Genomic DNA, 20,348 nt, shown 5'->3' on the forward strand with positions numbered 1-20,348 from the left:
TTAATTTGTATTCGGAGTCTATATTCAGAGAAGCATTAGACGAGGTCCAAGCAGGAATTAAGATTAACGGAATCAGCATAGACAACATCAGATATGCTGATGATATCATCTTAATAGCAAGCAACGCACAAGAACTAAAAAATATAATAAATGCAGTAGTTTACCACAGCGAAATGTTCGGTTTACATCAAAATGTTTCCAAAACTAAAACTTTAGTATTTTCAAAGACACCAATAAACATACATGTGTATGCCAAGGGTCAAATAATAGAACAGGTAAATTTCATAAAATATTTGGGAGCAATTATCAATAGTCAGTGTAATCCAAAAAAAAAAAGAAATCCAGAAGAATCAAGAATCGAACAAGCAATGAAAGCATTCATTAGCACGAAAACATTTTTTACAAGATCAGACCTTAGTCTGCAGCTTAGAATCCGAATGATCAGATGTTACGTTTCTTCTGTCGTACTGTATGACTGTGAAAGTTGGACAATGGACTCTGAAATAGAGAAAAGAATAGATAGCTTTGAGATGTATATATACAGAAGAATGTTGAGAATTCCATGGGTACAAAGAGTTACTAATGTTGAGGTACTTCGTCGCATGTGTAAACAAAAATAATTACTAAGAATAATCAAAGAGAGGAAAATGCAATACTTGGGTCATGTTTTGAGAGGCGAAAGATACGAATTACTTCAAGTTATACTGGAAGGAAAAGTACAGGGCAAAAGATCAGTAGGAAGGCGCCAGAACTCGTGGCTGAAAGACCTGAGGAGATGGTTCGATCGCTTATTCGCAAAAATCTTTCGCGCAGCAGTTTCCAAAACTACAATTGCCGTTTGGACCGCCAACCTTCGAAAGGAGACGGCGCCATGAGAAGAAGATGATGTGGCCGAAGCAGGCCAATTTTCTGTTCTTTACGATGTTAATAATTTTTTTGTCTTGTCTTAGCCTCTAGAGAATAGTTATTTTACTTATGTGGTGTATATATGAGACCCTCAACATACGTCGGTATCACCACATTTTAAATGTCTCTAATCGTTTTATGAAATATTCTGTAAGGCTCCAGCTTTTTACTTCATAGAGGAGAATACTAAAGCCGTAACATCTAAGAATATTCTTATGCTTATATTGATACTTACAGATAAGTTGCAGAGAATCTTCCTAAGGCTGTTGAAAGAGCGTCTGGCTTTTTCAATGCGAGTTTTTATTTCATAGCTGTGATCCCAAGTATCCTTAATATTGCAGCCCAAATAGCATATTTTTCCCACTCTTTTTAACGGTGTATCGCCTATTGTAATTTGGGAGTTTATGTTGGTATTCTTACTAATGATCATTAGTATCATTTTCTTACATACCTTATCTAAACTTTCTCTGACCGACAAAACTAACCAGTCATTTCAGTTGTGTGAACAAAAAGGTATTCCACGGTGAAACACATCTCGTAGCAGCAAAAATATGTCATTAAAATTATCTGCAGAAACAAATGAGCAGGAGTGTATTGACCTAAAAAGAACACGAGCTAAATTTGGGCACAATATAAAATAAAATATGCATACTTAGTGAAGACAGTCTTCATCTTATTCTAATGTCGCTAACCTTTTGAGGGTCTTGGCATCCTTAACAACGTTTTTCCATTTTGTCCTGTCCTTATATATAATACTTTCCTTCGACATTGCCTGATGTTCATGCTTTTAAAATCTTTCTATACACCATCTATTTACGTTTTATGGGGCTTGTTCCTGTCCAATTTTCTTTGGGTTTCCATCTCTGGATTACTTTTACAAATCGGTTATCTACCATTGTCTTTGAATGCATAAATACACTTATTAACGCTAAGAATCCATGCTTGTATTTATAGACTGACATTGTTGGTGTAATTTATTATTATGCCTAGGAAAGGTGGAGCCATATTTGCAGTTATAGTTGTCAACCTTCAGACTCCCATGTCGATTACACTTTGTGCTCGACATATTATGTTTTGTTTTACTTTCATTTATAATTAAAATAAACGCATCGACTTTCCGTATCAAATCTATAACTATTTCGCTTAATACTCTTCTAGTTTTCTAATAATAGCTTCCAAAGTTATATTTAAAAATGTTGTTGATAAGGCACCACCTTGCCATTCATCTCCACTTTCAATGTCAAATGTTTTTCTGACAAAAAAGTTTTTGATGGTAAAACTCGTTTTGTAGCAGCAAAAGTCTGTCCTAAAAATTTACCGCAGAAATAAATGTGAGCAGAAATGTATTGACCTAAAAAAACAAGAGCGAAATCTAGATACAATATTAAGTTAAATAAAAATAATCCAGTACATCTCCATAAATAAAAGCACTAAGTAAGAAAACTTAGTAAAGACAGTACATCTCCATAAAAAATTTAATTTTGGAAGAAAACATGCCAAATTTAGGGCAAAAAAGAAACCTTCAAATGCCCAATCTATAATTAAACAAGATATTAATAATAATAATAAAATCTTCAAGATTTGGCAGAAAATTAAAAAAAAAATGTTTCGCAACAAATTCGGATCTAAACCTATATACAATTGGGTACTGATTTCTTTTCTGCAAAAATACAGTTCAACTCCGATTGCAGTTTTCTTGGGTGGATCCAGTAGCTCACAGAACTGTTGCCGGTCCCAAGCCCAGATAAAAGAGGAGGTGGTCTACAGCCAGGTTAGCACCCTACTGATAGACTTTAAAACCATACAGCTCATAGAAACAGGATTATGCCTTGGAACAGGAATGATTTCATTACAAATGCACTTACGCGAGAAAGAGGACAAATAATTTATGGCAAACGAGAAATATACTCCGCGTCGGTACTTGTACCTTAAAGTCTTTAAACACAAGAGAGCAGGAAATTACAAAAGAGCCTGTAGAAAAATATAAAGATATATGTGCACTACAAGAGACGAAGAAAAAAGAAAAGGTTCAAATTATGCTATTTGACTATCTGATGATTTACAATGGTGTTGCGAAAGAAACCAGAGCCAAAGAAGGAGTTGCCCTGTTAGTACACAAAAAACGTTTACACCAAGTACAAAAATGTAAATATACCTCTGAAAGAATGGTAACTAAAAATTAAACTGGATGTCAAACCTCTGAATGTGATAGCAATCTATGCACCAGAGAACAACAGAGATACCACCACAAGGGAAAACTTCTACGAACACCTTTAGACTGTAATAAACGAGACCCCAAATGATGAATATATAATCATTATGGGCGATTTTATCGCCCTTGTTGGCAATGATATAGTTCCAGGAATAAAACAGCGATATAACGAATATATCAGAAATGAAAATGGAGACCTATACTACTAATAATAAAAATTTCCCCCACAAAGAACAATACAAATATACTTTTGAAAACAGTAGATGACAAAGATTTATGATAGACTTTACTCTGTCGAATAGAGAGTTACAGCTCTATCAAATCTTGGATGTAAGAGCACTAATATCAGCAGAACTAGGAAGCGAGCATAAATTAGTATTGTACAAAATCCAAATGAAAACACATATATGTGATAAGTGGTAACAAAACACCAAAATACACCACAAAGATAAAATTCGAAATCTTACAGGATGACTCTACAAGATACCTATTCCAAAAAAGAATAACCGAAAAAAGCAGAAATTTATATATCACAGAAAGTGACGGAGTCGAAGAAAGCTGGGCAAAAATTAAGTCTAATACCTTAGCCTCGGCCAAGGAAGTTCTCGGTGAAAGAAATATAAATAAAAATAAATCATTTCCAAAGCAAAGCACTTCATGGTTTTGTACAGAAGTAAAGAAAAAAAAGCTTACCTGAAATACATGTCAACCAAAACACAAGAGGCATACCATAATTACAAGACAATTAAAAACGAAACACATGTACTTGTAAGAAAAATAAAAACTGATCACTGGGAACATGATTTTTACGGTCTGCAAAAGGAAATATTGCGCTTCATAAGAAGTCAAAGAACGGAGTTAAAGGAACTAATAGAACCAAAACACATACAAAAGAATACGTGAATTGACTACCTAAAAAAGCTATATGTAGAGGAAGAACAAACGGCGCTAGAACCGGAAACATCAGAAATTACCACAAATGAAGAACTAAATATAAGTGTACAGAAAGTTAGAAAAATACTGGAAAACCTAATGATAGAACAATGAACACAATAAAATATCGCAAGAATGGAGAACGTGCGAACCAATTATACTATTCAAAAAAGGAGATAAAAACAGCCCGAAAACTACAAAGGTATAAACTTGTTAAATACTACGCTAAAACTTACAACTAAAATTTTACAAGTGCTAATAAATCAGATGATAAGTTTAGCAGATGAACAACAGAGTTTTTGTAGTGAAAGATCGTGTACAGACGCAATATTCGTTATAAAGCAAATTACTGAGAAATCACTAGAGTTTAATAGACCAACATTTCTGTATCTGATTGACCTTGAAACATTGTGGAGCAGCAATGATAGAACAATTAACACAATAAAATATCGCAAGAATGGAGAACGTGCGAACCAATTATACTATTCAAAAAAGGAGATAAAAAACAGCCCGAAAACTACAAAGGTATAAACTTGTTAACTACTACGCTAAAACTTACAACTAAAATTTAACAAGTGCTAATAAATCAGAGGATAAGTTTAGCAGATGAACAACAGAGTTTTTGTAGTGAAAGATCGTGTACAGATGCAATATTCGTTATAAAGCAAATTACTGAGAAACTACTAGAGTTTAATAGACCAACATTTCTGTATCTGATTGATCGAAAGAAAGCGTTTGATAAAGTAAGGCTGAAAGATGTAATTTATTTTCTGTATAATAGAGAAGTTCCCCTAAATATTATAAAAACTATCGATAACATCTACCAGGACAACAAAATATACAAAATAAACAAAAATAAGTCAAAATACATGGACAACTTACAGAACCTATAGAAATAGGCAGCGGAATAAGACAAGGGAATTCATTTAGCCCCATGCTCTTCAATTTGATCTTGGATGAAATCATCAAAACTATTAACAAAGAAAGAGGATACAGAATGGGAAACAAAGAAAAAAAAATACTCTGTTACGCAGACGACGCAATATTGATAGCCCAAGGTGAAGATAGTCTGCAAAGACTGGTTCACAGATTAAACATAAGAGCAAAAGATTTAATATGACAATTTCATCTCAGAAAACTAAAACAATAGTAGTTAGCAAAGAACCAACCAGATATAAAATAGAAATTGATGGCATCAGTATTGAATAAGTAATGGAAATAAAATACCTGGCAATTACACTGTCTAGTCTACAGCTATGGCGACCTAGACAAAGAAGTTAGAGATCAGGTACAAAAAGCAAATAGACTGGCTGGATGCCTTAATAACACTATATGGCGAAACAGACAAATTGACACTGAGATTAAGTCAAGAATTTATAAAGCCTGTGTAAGACCAATAATGACATACGCCTCAGAAACAAGACCCGACACAGTTACAACGCAAAGACTACTGGAAATGGCAGAGATGAGAGTACTGAGAAGAATTACAGGAAATACGCTGAGAGATCAAAAGAGAAGTGAAGACATTAAAAGAAACTGTGTAGTAGAAAACTAAACATACAGTGTATAAATGAATGGATACAACATAGAAAAGAAAAAAGAATAACTACTTAAGCAGAATGGAGGAGACCCTTATCTTCAAAATAGCAAGAGATAAGTCACTAATTTGCCAGAATAAGTATCGGACGACGGCGCAAAAAAAGGAGTAACAACCTTTTATAGGGGTATTAATCCGCCAATGAACAAGCAGAATTGCTTATAAAGAGGAGGAAGAAGAAGAAGCAAAATACAGTTACTTTCCCTGATAACTAGCCTTAATATTTAAAAATGGTTTTCGATATTCGTCTGGTTTCTATACAAGCACAAAATCATTCCCAAAAAACAATTGGGCTTTCCGCCAGGCCGTTTAAATTTTCTTGAGTAAACAAAGATCAAATTACTTTTCCGTCTTTTATTCCAGCCCATACATCAAGTTTTTCTGGATACTGGCTAAGGTATTCACGCATCCAATGAGGATTTAAGCATGAACAGTATCTATAATTATGCCGTTTTACGCCAAATTAATATTGACGTTATTAAAAACAGTTGCCATCCGTTTATTAAAGGTTTTTCCTAATTGACCAATGTCAAACAGGCAGAACACAAAAGGGCTTTTAATAATAGAAAAACAGTTGACTTTACCTTCTAGATCATAATCATTCTTTTATTAACCAATTTCAAATTCTTCACATTCAAAATAAAGTCCTTTCTTTATCTAATATAGCTATCTTTATTAGCATCTATGGAAATTAATAAATTAAAAAATACAGACATCAATATTCTGAATGACCAACTTACGACAAACAGTTATCCCCTCCTTAACTTATTTAGTTAAAGACTAACGTGTTGGACCCGTAACAAAAATAGCTGACTTAGGAAAGGCATTGTACCGAAACAGCTGTAGTGATAATTAATTATAATAAATATTTGTGGAAGTGTTGAAAATAAAAGTTTTCTGAATTTTATTGCATGATAAAATTAACTTCCATCAAGTAACGGTCGAATTCATTACATTTGTAAGAAATTGTATGTGGTTGACTGTAAATTTATTATTTATAATTTTATTGCTTTTGTAGTTAAAAGCAACGGATTGATCAAAATGAATGTTTATATTTCTCCTGGAATATCCGCAAATAACAAAGTAATATTGTAAAATGTGTTGTCTATATTCGTTGGCCAAAAACCCAGAGCTTGGCAAAATTAATTGTTTTCATTGAAGAAAATATCAACAATCTATACACAAATATTTGTGTATCACTATTCGTAATTGAGTACTACTAAAACTGGTATTTACAGCAATAAATTGCAAAAGTTGACACTAATTTACAGAGCAATACGTACACGTTTATTCCCTATAGGCCAGTCCCACAACCGGATTTTAAAAATTGGGAAAATTTACTATTGTACAATTCAGCACATATTTAAATCGATGCTTTCATACCGATTTTCAAAACAGTCGTATACTCAAGGAATAAACTGTAATATATATAATATATATCTATATATATATATATATATATAATATATATACATATATATATATATATATATATATATATATATATATATTTATATATATTTATATATATATATATATATATAAATATATATATATATATATATATATATATATATATATATATATATATATATATATATATATATATATATATATATATATATATATATATATATATATATATCGCTTATTTGCGACAAGAACGTCATAATTAAAAAAAGTTTTGAGAAAACGCTAACAAAGGTTTTATCAGATCATTCCTAGTTTCACATTGCTTATGCAGCTTTCTATAACATATTATTAGATAAGTATAACTCCCTGTTAAACATAAGTTTAACTCCCTGTATAATTAAAAAGAAGTATAAGAACATTGATCTATTGCAACCTTAGTTTTTTAGTAATGGTTAAAAATTATAAAACATATTCATTTTTGTAATGTTCTTTAAATCAAATACAGGGTAAGTCAAAATGCAAGTATATTATTTTCTTGGTAGTTTTAAATAGAACACCCTGTATTTTATATCACTATCGAAAAGTACTAATATCGTACTTCAAATTTTATAAGGTACTCCCTGTACCTAAATTTATCAGTTTTCTAGATATTTTTATTTTTCCATCAAAGTATTAATTTGGTAGATATTTTAACATTTACCAATAATTATTGTGAATTGGCCATGATTGATTTGTCAGAAACTGACAGTTTGACATTTGCGACAAGAACGTCATAATTAAAAAAAGTTTTGAGAAAACGCTAACAAAGGTTTTATCAGATCATTCCTAGTTTCACATTGCTTATGCAGCTTTCTATAACATATTATTAGATAAGTATAACTCCCTGTTAAACATAAGTTTAACTCCCTGTATAATTAAAAAGAAGTATAAGAACATTGATCTATTGCAACCTTAGTTTTTTAGTAATGGTTAAAAATTATAAAACATATTCATTTTTGTAATGTTCTTTAAATCAAATACAGGGTAAGTCAAAATGCAAGTATATTATTTTCTTGGTAGTTTTAAATAGAACACCCTGTATTTTATATCACTATCGAAAAGTACTAATATCGTACTTCAAATTTTATAAGGTACTCCCTGTACCTAAATTTATCAGTTTTCTAGATATTTTTATTTTTCCATCAAAGTATTAATTTGGTAGATATTTTAACATTTACCAATAATTATTGTGAATTGGCCATGATTGATTTGTCAGAAACTGACAGTTTGACATTATTGTTTATTAATTCAGTATTGGGGTACACTGTAAATTAGCTACAATTATTATTTATTAATTCAGTAATTTATTCAATTTAAATTAGCAATAATGAATTTTACTACTGATGAAATGGTAGATATGATCTGGATATTGGGGGAATGCAATAAAAATTTATTACTATCAGCTAGAATTTATCAAGAACGGTTTCCAGATATGCTGCAATCTAGACAAGATACATTTGAAAAATTGATCGATTTAACCACAATAGTTCAGTGAATTATGAAAAACATTAACGAACAAAAACTAGTGTGACAGAGGAAAACGAAATGAGGGTGTTGATGGCAATTACAGAAAACCCACACACACGTATAAGTAGTATTTCCAATGGACAAGAACTTAGTTACTACTCTGTTTAAAACATTATATCTTAAAACAAGACACCCTTATCATATTCAAAAGCACCAAGAATTAAATAATGATGATTTTCAGAAACGAATAGTATTTTGTGAATAGGCCTTAGAAAAAATAAGTGAGCAGAGAGATTTTTTTGATTATGTCCCATTTGGTGATGAAGCTACATTCCATCAAAACGGTTCTGTTAATAGGCATAACTTTCACTACTATTCAACAAGTAATCCATAGTAACACATAGTCAAACAAGATGGTCTCTAAATGTGTGGGGAGGTATCGTCGGTAACCATGTAATAGGACCATATTTTTTTGAAGATAACTTAAATGGTGAGATTTATTTAGATTTTATGGTAAATCAGTTACCGATATTATTAGAAGAGGTTCCACTTAATACACGTGAACAAATGTGGTTTCTAGATGACGGTGCTCCTGCTCACCACAATGAATTAGTACGTGGTGAACTTAATGATCAGTTTGATGAAAGATGGATCGGAAGGGATGGACCGGTAGGGTGGTCCCCAAGGTCCCTCATCCGAATGATGATGGTCTTACCAAGATCATAATTCAATAAAATGAACTCATTTTTTTGGGGTTACGTTAAGAACGAAGTATATAAAATACCTCCAACAACAAGAGATGATATGAAAAATAGAATCCGAATTGCATTTCAACATATTTCTTTACAAATGCTTAGTAATGTAAGCAACTCTTTCAATGACCGCTTTCAAGTATGCATAGATGTTTTGGGAGGTCATTTTGAACACCTTACTTAAGTAAGATAAGTTAAAATTACTGCTATTTTTTATTTTTCTATGTGTTGTTATTTTTTTTTTATTTTCCGTCGGTTATTTTTTATAAATTTTATTTAAGATAAATTGTTTTTTTTTATATGTCGTCATTTCGTTACTGAATTAATAAACAATAATGTCAAACTGTCAGTTTCTGACAAATCAATCATGGTCAACTCACAATAATTATTGGTAAACGTTAAAATATCTACCAAATTAATACTTTGATGCAAAAATAAAAATATCTAGAAAACTGATAACTTTAGATATAAGAAATACTTCATAAAATTTGAAGTACGATATTAGTACTTTTCGATAGTGATATAAAATACTAGGTGTTCTATTTAAAATTACCAAGAAAATAGTGTACTTGCATTTTGACTTACCCTGTATTTGATTTAACGAATATTATGAAAACGAGTATGTTTTATAATTTTTAACAATTATTACAAAACTATGGTTGCAATAGATCAATGTTCCCGAACTAATTTTTAATTATACAGGGAGTTTTTAACTTTTAACTTTTTAAATACCCGGTATAACATAGATGTAGAAGTAAAGCAGATTTCAAATTAAAAAATAAAATACAGGGTGTTCCTTTTAAAAAAACATAAGTTTGGTCTGCAACCATCTTATGGAACACCCTGTAAGATTGTAACTGATTTTAGAATGTGTAGTTTAAAGCTGCCTACAATTTTTGTCAATATCTTTTTTTTTTGTAATTTTTACTATAACAGATATAAGCTTCCTCACACTAATCAATCACCCAGTATATATGTATATCGTAATTCAACAAGACTTATTTTCCGTAATTTGTTTCGTATTATTTTGACCAAAGAAAAATAAATAACTCTTTATGTCGTTCTTTCTAAAAAAGCATTGGATCTATTTTGGTATTATCCCGACATTATTGTTGATAAGTGCTTTAAATTTTTTTAAGAAAAACAGTCAATATTTGGTGTTATGTCTATCTTACTGCAATTTTTCTTAAAGTAAGTAGGTATTAATTTTTAAATGAAAGACTACGGAAGATAATTCATGTAAACATTTTTATTAAGAAAGCATACTTTTTTCAAAAAGAATATCGTTTTGATACTTATGCTAATCCTACAATTGAACAAGAAGATGTAACATTTTAAAGCAAAGGAAAAAAAATATAAATATTTATAATGAGTTAAAAATGGTGCATAGTATTTTGGTATAACATTTTTATTGGTATATTTTGACATATACAAGCAAATCGTTTTTTTTTCATTCAGAAATTCCTGGTTTGTGGTCATAAGCTTTTTTGATCACGATTTCTGGATTTTTTTTCTTTTGTTTCTTATGAACTTTGTAAAATCTTTATCGTTATAAGAATGTTTGTAGTATAAATGTGGAGATGATTTTTCAAATTTTAAATTTTAATATCTGAAAATTTTAATCGTCATCATTTTTAGTTATATTCAGTCCCATTTGTATGCAAGCGTCCTTCCAGTCAAAAAAATTTTCAAATGACATTTCATGTACATGATATGGCTGTTCAGTTTCTCTTGCCGATTTGATGCCGTAATGAATAAATCTGGTGTGTACATGGGACCACTTTTTAGTTGTCTTTTGAGTGTGACCCTTTATTAAGTACTTATGCGTTATGGATGTGATAATAGAAAATTTTTGTAAGCAGTATAAGTAAACAGCCAACATTACATTGTTATTTTGTTGTCCGAGTAAAAAATAACATTTATGTCATTTTTTCCCACTGATTTTGCCTGCAAATAGTTAAAAACACAGGTCCCTAAATCATTTCTGCCACCTCTATTTCCACTAGACTCATCCCATACAAACCACTCGGCAGTATTTGAGTAAACTGTAAAATTAAAAACATTTAACTTCGATTTATAGTAAAAAAGGGACACATTACCTTTAGGGCACTGAAAAACCGCCTATAGGTCGTAAACGGCGACTACTTTTTTGTTTATCTTCTATTTTCTGTAAACGTGACAGTTCTTTTTCTTTTAAATTCAGTTGGTAGCGTTATTTTTGGTTTTCTTTTTCTTTGTTTTCGTATTTATTATAAATTGAACAAGTATCGCAAAGGTCGTTCTTAGGCCGAATGAAGGAAATATTTTATTCCTCTATAAAAATTTTGTAAAAAAGAATGTAATTGCCAAAAGGTACATTTTCCTCTTTGTACTTAGCATCATAATCCTTGTGAATTTCTGCTATTGATTTACTGCCGTCAATAAAATGTTTCCAGGTGTTCGCTCTGGTGTAATGGCTTTCGATTTCTGGAATCCAGTTAATATGATCCCTAATATCAGCCTTAATCTTTTCATCTATTTTGGGATGTTAAACGTGCTTCCCACGTTAATCTTGTTCTAGTAGAGTGTTGGCAACTTTATTTTGTTTTTCCATAACTGTGCGAATCGGTCGGTCTGTTATATCCAATGTTGCTTTAAAGAAGGTCTTACATACTCTATTTTTTTGTCAGGCAAATGGAAATGAAAATAATTGTTACTTAGCTGTCGAGGTCGAACGCCTCCTCGAATATATCTATATTTCGGACAAATTACTTCCATACTCTAGGAAATGAAACTTCGTTGATTCTCATTACTATCCAAATCCCAATAGCTGTTAAAGATAGCTTTCTTTTCTTTTTGGGTGAGTTTTAGCCTACATTGTAACTTACATTTTTCCTTACAGGGCGACTTAATTTTTTTCGCCTTTACCATCCTTTTATGGGATGTGTGGATTGGTACTCTTTGCCACTTATTTTTAATTTCTGTAACACATTTTTTTTTCCAGTTCTCCTCTGTTTCTTTCACGTTTTTTTCTTCTTTTTACCAGGCCCGCCAATGGTTACAAATTGCTGGTTAAGCAAGCAGAAGATGATGTACCTGGTAACAAATTCGTATCTTTAGGTAAAATAACATCACGTTTATAGTTTGGTTCTTCACTGAATCGTCTTCTTCCTTTGCCCTATCCGTTTTGGACGTTGGCTATTAACAAGGCTATTTTGACTTTGTTTACGGCACCTCTGAACAGTTCGGTCGATGTTAGTCCGAACCATTGTCGCAGGTTATGCATCCATGAGTGTCGTCTTCTTCCCGGTCCCCTCCTACTGTCGATTCTTCCTTGGACTATTAACTGTAGCAGACGTCTGCTACTGAATCGTCACTGTCTGAAAATAAATGAACAGCCGAATTTCTATTACAAAAATAACAATAATTTCAGTAAACATCCATAATTTTTGTAAATTGAAGAGAATAGAAATTCCAAAGATTTACCTTCGTAAAAGGATTTTTCTATTGCAGAGTCGTTTTCCGGATAGCGATTACTGGAAATATATTCGGCAACATTTTCTTTTTCAGTACTTGCTGTGGTCGGTGGAATCGACTGGTCATTATTTTTAGCTGGAAATTGAATTAAAAAGAAGTCATTCCTCTTCTTTGGCAACCATTTTCCATCCACTCCTGAATGTAGGTCTCTCCCAATTGCTTCCATCTTTCTCTATCTTGCGCCAATCTAATCCACTGTTTACCTGCCACTGTTCTTATGTCATCTACCTATCTTTTTTGAGGTCTTCCCATGCTTCTTGTTGTCGTCCTTGGTCTTAATTCTAGAACTCTCCGTGTCCACCTGTTGTCATTATATCGGGCTACGTGACCTGCCCAGCGCCATTTCATTTTTGCAATTTCTTCCACAATATTCCTAATCTTCGTTCTACGTCTTATCTCGGTGTTTCTAATCTTGTCTCTTAGTGATATTCCAAGCATGATTCGTTCCATTGCTCTTTGCATTGTTTCTAATTTTTTCGCAGATTTTTTGGTAAGGGCTACTGTCTCCAAGCCGTAAGTACAAACTGGTAGTATGCATGTGTTATACACCTTTTTCTTTAAGTTTACAGGAATGGAGGTGTTTTTCAAGATATATGCTAATTTGCCGAAAGTGCCCCATGCCAGTTGTGTTCTTCTTTTAATTTCAGCATCTTGATTTGGTTTTCCAAGTTTGATAACATGACCTAGATATACATAATGTTCAACATTTTCTATGGTATGATTTTGTATTGTTATATTTGTCTGGTCTCGGCTCAGTATTTTTGTTTTGCTGTAGTTCATTTTTAAGCCTACTGCTTCTGAAACTGCATTTAATTGTTGTAACATATCATTTAGTTCTTGGATATTATCGGCTATTAAAACTATGTCATCTGCGAATCGCAAGTGGTTTAAGTATGATCCGTTGACGTTGATACCCTTATTGTTCCATTCTAGTTTCTTAAAAATGTCTTCTAGAGCAAGGGAAAATAGTTTGGGTGTGATGGTATCTCCTTCTCTTACTCCCCGTTATAGTCTTATGGGATTAGTTTTTGTGCTTGCGTCCAGCTTTATCTGTATGGTGGCATTTTCATATATGTTTTTAATTATGTTAGTATTTTAAATCTATACGTGCATTTTTTATAGATTCAAGCACTGCTCATAATTCGATGGAATCGAATGCTTTATGGAAATCGACGAACGCCATAGGTGCATTTTTCTCGGTGCATTCTCGGTGCAGGAAGTTATTACTCGGACAAAACGATATATTTAAGTCAAGCAAAACAAATATATTAGTTGCGGAAAAATATTTTAATGTAGTGTATCTAAATTGAATTTAATTTTGATAAAAGTTTCTAACTGGCAACTCAATTGCAAGTTTTTTATCCAGGGCATCTACGCCGTCTTTGGTTTAACTATAAAACACAATAATGTCAGGCTTTTCAGTTTTAACATCATTGGATTTTTGTAGATGCATCGTAAATATCGATACAGCCTTGCTTGTCTTTGGAACACCAGACACAACTGTAATATTTAAAGTAAAACCTTAGATACAACTTCCTACTTCTCTCTTGCGGTTTAGCAAAAATTCCGGAGGAATTTCTTTCGTATTCTTTTTAAGCGTACCTACATATGTTAATTCTCTTTGTCAGAACTCATTTACAAGTTCAATAGACTAGACTTTCCTCATCTTTTAATAATTTGCCATTGCTGTCTTTGCCGGTATAAATATATGCATTGAAAAAATTATGAGTACAGGCAGTAGTAAAAATCAATACATTCAAACCATATTTGTTGGGTTGAATAGAGTACTGCTTCTACAGAAATTTATTAAAAATTGCTGATATTGCTGCAGCAGGAACATTTTCTTTTTTTTTTCTGGTAAATGCGAAATTATGCTATGTTTCTCTATTCTCGTTCTATTTACACAAGCACCTTCTTAACCACTTTCAGAATCGGATTGGTCAGACAAGTCACCACTAGCTTCCTCGCTATCATCTTTGAATAACAAATTTTTATCATGTTCACTTTCAATGTCATTTAAATGGCCACCAGATTTTTACATATCGCTAACCTCACTTTCTAGCTCTTCATACCATGCTAACAGTGTTTTCCATAGTTTTTATCACCGTAGTTTACCGTTTTAGATGGAATTGCCATTCTCGTAAAACTTTCAAAAACACAGACGCAGTGTCAAAATAACCCCTATCAATCTTTAGATAAATAGATAAACTTAATACCACACTACTAAAGACCTTGTCAATAAGTGAAACGATCGACGTCACTGTAAGTTGAAGTTATCTGAAACTACAAACCTATATAATATAACAATGAAAATAAAAAAATTGCGCGTAAATTGAATTGATTCCGGAGTCATGTAGCCACAACATCAGTAACAGAAGGTTTATAACCTTTCAATGAAGTTGTAACGTTATAAACGTTACATCTTAATTAATTTATATTTAAATACTTATTTTATTTTAATTTCTTTATTAATTTATTAATTCCTTTACCTTCAGTTTCTTTTGTACTATTTTTTCTTTAAAAAGTAGTTGGCGCCCTCTCGCCTGTACTATCCACTAGTAAATATTCCATTCTATGTTAACAGAAGAGCTAATTCCATCATAGGCATACATTCTATGACATCTGTGCTATACTTCAATATAATCTCCCACTCACTTTCTGTCAATCACCCTTCGTAGTGGAAATATTCTTTTTTGTCAGTAAGTGAAATTTATAAAAGAAGGTAGGAATTATTATAAGCTTTATTTTTATCATCTGCAGAATTCTCTTGGGTTTATGGGATATTTATTAAAGATTTTATAGTATATTTTAATGGAATATTTTATGGGATATTCCTAGAACATTTTATTGAAAATACTTTATGGAGTCATGTGGGCCTAAACAGATATCTTCAAGACCTACTCACATGCTTTGAAGTCGGCAACAGGACCTGCCCACATAATGCCCACCTACCGCATTTTTACTATTTAAATATTATTTTTTATGTGTTAAACAAATATGATTAGTTAAATCATTGTTTTATTTGCTACCAGCTAGAGGTTCAGTATTTAATTCATAGTTTAAGACAAGACGAACTCATACTTGAGATACTGAGCTAGGCGAAGCATAGACGATAAGCTCCCATGGTTGATTGAGGTATTATTTTTATAAAAGTATTTCAATTCTCTTTGGTAGTCTTATCGTTACAAAGAGTCTATTTAAAAAAAAAATACCTAATAAAGATTCACTGAAAATTTGATACCAATTGATATAAAAAAGTTTAAAAATCAACGCGTTCAAACTATTTTGTTTCATCTTGAAAATAAACGAGTTGACAGGTTTCGCAGTCAATATCCCAACCACACACACAACGAGTTGACAGGAGCGTAAAACTTTATCCCCTAACTGTATATATTATTTACTGATACTGATATACTAATATAATTATACACAGTATTAAGTAAGAGTACACTTTTTATTTATTCACCATTTATTTTTTCTGTGTAGGATTATGAAGTTTTTGTTTGCAGATTTAAAAAAAATCGACAAACCATTTTACAAAAACCCTGATATTAAAGATAATCTTAAAGGGACCAAAGTATTTTAACTAAATAGATCATTTTATATTTTTTTACAGGACAGTCGGTATTCTCTTCAAGTAGTTGCGGCAAACGGATTAGCAATGCTTCAAGAGTCTACTGGAGCTGATCTTAAAGCTTTGGAAGCTCGAGTATCGGCCATCGAAAGGCAACTTCGGTGGGAGCTTCCGCTTCCGCCTGCAGTCGAAGAACTTCAAAAGGAAGTCGAGGCATTTAAGGAAAAACTGGAAAACACTAAGAGTCTGAGCTGGCTCGGTAAGTTTATACTTCTGAATTATTTATATGTTTAAAAATAAATATATGGTAATATTAATACTACTGTATTTATTCTCTATTTCCTCAAATGGATCTCCTTATTCTCCTTTTATTTAATTTAAAAATGTTTTGTTGCTTATAAGTATATAAAAAACAGCCTCCTCTACTAAAACAGACAATATTTTTTAACGACCTTTGATCATCTGAAGGGTTTAAATAAGAAGCAACATTTTTTCTTTTCAATAACAATAAAAAAACAAAAAAATGTGATTTTAACTCTTTAGGTGATTAAAAATATAAACAATTAATAAAGAAAATGTTTAAGTGAAGTAATTTCAGTATTATATTATTTGGAACTTATCAATATAACATGTAATCGTAATATGTATTATTAAATTATAATTCTTCTTCTTCTTCTAATGGCGCTACAACCCTTTGTGAGTCTTGGCCTGCTTAACAATGTTCTTCCATTCTGCCCTGTCGGATACTTTCCTTCGCCACTGCCTGATGTTCATGGTTTTAAGATCCCTCTCTACGTCGTCTATCCATCTATTACGGGGCCTTCCTCTTGTTCTGTTTCCTTGGGGCTTCCATCTCTGGACTACTTTTACAGCTCGATTATCTGGCATTCTTTCTAGGTGACCAAGCCAGTTTAGTCTTTGTGACTTTACAAATCTGACAATATCTGCGCTCTGCATTAGTTCATCCAGCTCGTGATTCATTTTAATTCTCCACGAACCATCGCTGCATTGGGTTGGTCCAAATATCTTCCTTAGTATTTTGCGCTTAAATATTCTCAGTTGATTTTCATCAGTGGTTGAGAGGGTCCACGTTTCACATCCATATGTGACCACTGGTCTAATTACTGTTTTGTAGATTCTCAGCTTAGACTCACGATTCAGTAACTTACTTTTCATTAAGTCTTTGTATGCATAATAGCATTTGTATGCATTGTGCTTTGTATGCATTAAATTATAATAGACTTATTAAAACGTCAAAGATGTTTATTCACTAATGGAGAAATATAGTATTATTAACATATACAGTGCTAGTCAAAAGTCCGTTCCTCACACATATCTTTTAAACGGTTATACTTATAATAGTGAAATTTGGAAGGATATAGTGACAGATGACGTTACAGTGCCAGTGTAACCAGCTATTTTTAAATAGGACCTTATGGCAAGTGATACCTCGTTTGAGAGGTATTGGACATACCTATTCAGCCGTACTAATTTTATTTGAGTTTAAGCTTATTTTGATGAATAAATTAAATAAATACTAAAATTGTAGTTGGCAGACCAAGAAAAAGATGGTGCGACAATTTAACACGTTTATGCTATCGTGTACCACATGTGGTACATGCCGGCTCATCTTAACAGCCTTTATGTACCTACCACATATGGTACACAGTGCATTTTATATCTAATCGTATTTAAAAACGCTACGGCTGTATACAAACCGTAGAAAAAACAAGTTACGGCTGTATGTAAAGGTGGTACATGACCTGTGGTACATTCGGTTCTAAGTCGGATCATTTTTGTATTTATTATCGCATTATTTTGAAGAAACTACTAAAATAATTGAGTTTAGGAATATTTGCAATTTTATTTTATTTAGGCAATTATATTTTGATACAGGACATAAAAAACTAAAACCTAACAATTATACAAACTTAGAAGAACAAAAAAATAAACCTAACTTATTTTCGCTTTGAAAACAATAAAAAATTAAAATTAATAGAACTTATTAAAAGTAAAAAAAAAGTGTTAATCTTAAAAGTAAGAATTTATGAATGTTTTTCATTAAAACATTCTAAACACATTGGCGGTTTAAGGTGACAATCATCGCAGTAGGTCATTACTCTCTTAGTTTTGGCTCTTGCTTCCTTTGATCCCCTTTCTGATTTTAATTTTTCATAACAGGAGGTACACCGTTTTCTATTTTTTCTAGCACATCCTTCAAGTTTATTTATTTTATTTGTCGATTTTGTGTTTCTTCTCGGTACGTCTTGTTCGTCCTCTATTTCTTCTTCATTGTCTTCCTCAATAAGCAGTGCTTGTATTAAAAGTTCTCTAAATTATAAAATATCATTTTTTTTATATTCTTCTGATAAATTACTCACGAATTTACAACAGCGATTCCTAAAATGATTTCAAAGGCAGCCTTCTTATACCACTTAATCGTTTTCCTCAGGCAAGTGTAATATGAAGACATTTGGTCAGATATATCTACACCTTTTTTGGCGCTGTTGTAATCTATTATACATTGTGGTTTCTTATTATATCTTCACCCTTTCTGTTCGTCCTTTCTGTAGTGATCAATTCATCCAGTAAAGTACTGAGCATTATAACCGGTCTTTTATCTAACCATTTGTAAATACGCATACCCTTAGCGTTCTCCATTGCAAAAACTTCACCTCTTTTCAGTTTTTTATTGCAAACATCTTACGGATTTCCTTTCCTCTTGGATCGCAAAGTCCCACACAAATAAGTTTTATTTTGTAAAAGGTGTTCTGCTAATTTTACGCTGGTATAAAAACTGTCCGTGTATAATACTCTACCATTATTTAGTAAATCTTCCATCAACTTGACTGTGATATCAAAAGTATGTCCATGGTCACTTACATCTTCGTTTTTACCACAGTAGATACTAAAGTTGTAAGTATACGCGTCAGGTGTGCAAATCTTGTAGACGTTGATACCATATTTGTGGGACTTAGCCGGTAGGTACTGGCGAAAAACCAATCGACCTCTCCTTGGAACCATGGTTTCGTTAATAACGACTATTTTTCCTGGTATGAGAGCCTCTTGAAAGTTTCTCTTTATATGATCTAACACATTTCTCACCTTTGCTAATATATCTGGGTTTTCTATATTTTGTTCGTTGTCAGCGAAATGAATGAATTTAAGCAATAAGTCAAACCTGTCACGTTTCATGCTTTTGGAAATAAAGTCATTTTTGTACATTGGATTTCGGGACCAATAGTAACGCATTTTAGGAAGATGATTTATTCCCATAACTAAGCGAATACCAAAAAAAATTCGAATTTCTATTTTGTTGGTGTCAGTCCATTTACGTATTTCTGACCTGCGAGAAATTTCCTGACTTCTAATCTACTGGTCCGTATATCTGTTTGTTTCTCTCACTATTAGTTCAAGCACGTTGTCGTCGATGAACTGGCGATAGATTTTGTAAGGGTCGCAAAAGTCATTTGGATTGAGTTGACAGCCACTTTGTAAGGTAAACTAAAAATTATTTGTGACTGATGTGATTTGTTGCAGTTTCATTAGGATTTACTGTGGTTCCAGCAACTTGATCACTGTCATCACTAGACTGTTCGTCTTCTGAAGAATTCTCGTCGTTACTTTTTTGTTGGTCTGAAGGCTGGTAAGAAGATTCAGAATCTGCATATGGGTCGCTTTCATCACCTGGTGAAAATAATTCTGCTGGATAGTTTCTTGGACGTAATCGCTGTGGTTGCTTCACAGAGCTCTGAGGTTGATCCGTTTTATTTTGAGCTGAAGAAGATGAAGCAGTATTAACAATATTATTTGGATTTTCAGTATCACTGGTGGAACATGATGGCCCTGACGGATCTGATGTACTTTCTAGTCGTGCAGCAGCTTCTAAAATCTTTGCTGTTCTATTTAACATTGTTGCAAGTTAATTATCTGATACAA

The 20,348-nt window shown here is 32.2% G+C and overlaps 1 protein-coding gene across 1 annotated transcript in view; it reads left to right on the top strand.

The window, feature by feature from the left end:
* Pde9 (phosphodiesterase 9) overlaps positions 1 to 20,348 on the top strand; it is a 1,302,013-nt gene that overhangs the window by 1,126,264 nt on the left and 155,401 nt on the right. Inside the window, exon 8 of the mRNA XM_072540799.1 lies at positions 16,452 to 16,668. Coding sequence (XP_072396900.1) covers positions 16,452 to 16,668 — 217 coding nt within the window. The remainder of the gene's footprint in view (positions 1 to 16,451; positions 16,669 to 20,348) is intronic.

The sequence above is a fragment of the Diabrotica undecimpunctata genome, chromosome 8 (assembly GCF_040954645.1).
Source record: "Diabrotica undecimpunctata isolate CICGRU chromosome 8, icDiaUnde3, whole genome shotgun sequence".
Classification (NCBI taxonomy): domain Eukaryota; kingdom Metazoa; phylum Arthropoda; class Insecta; order Coleoptera; family Chrysomelidae; genus Diabrotica; species Diabrotica undecimpunctata.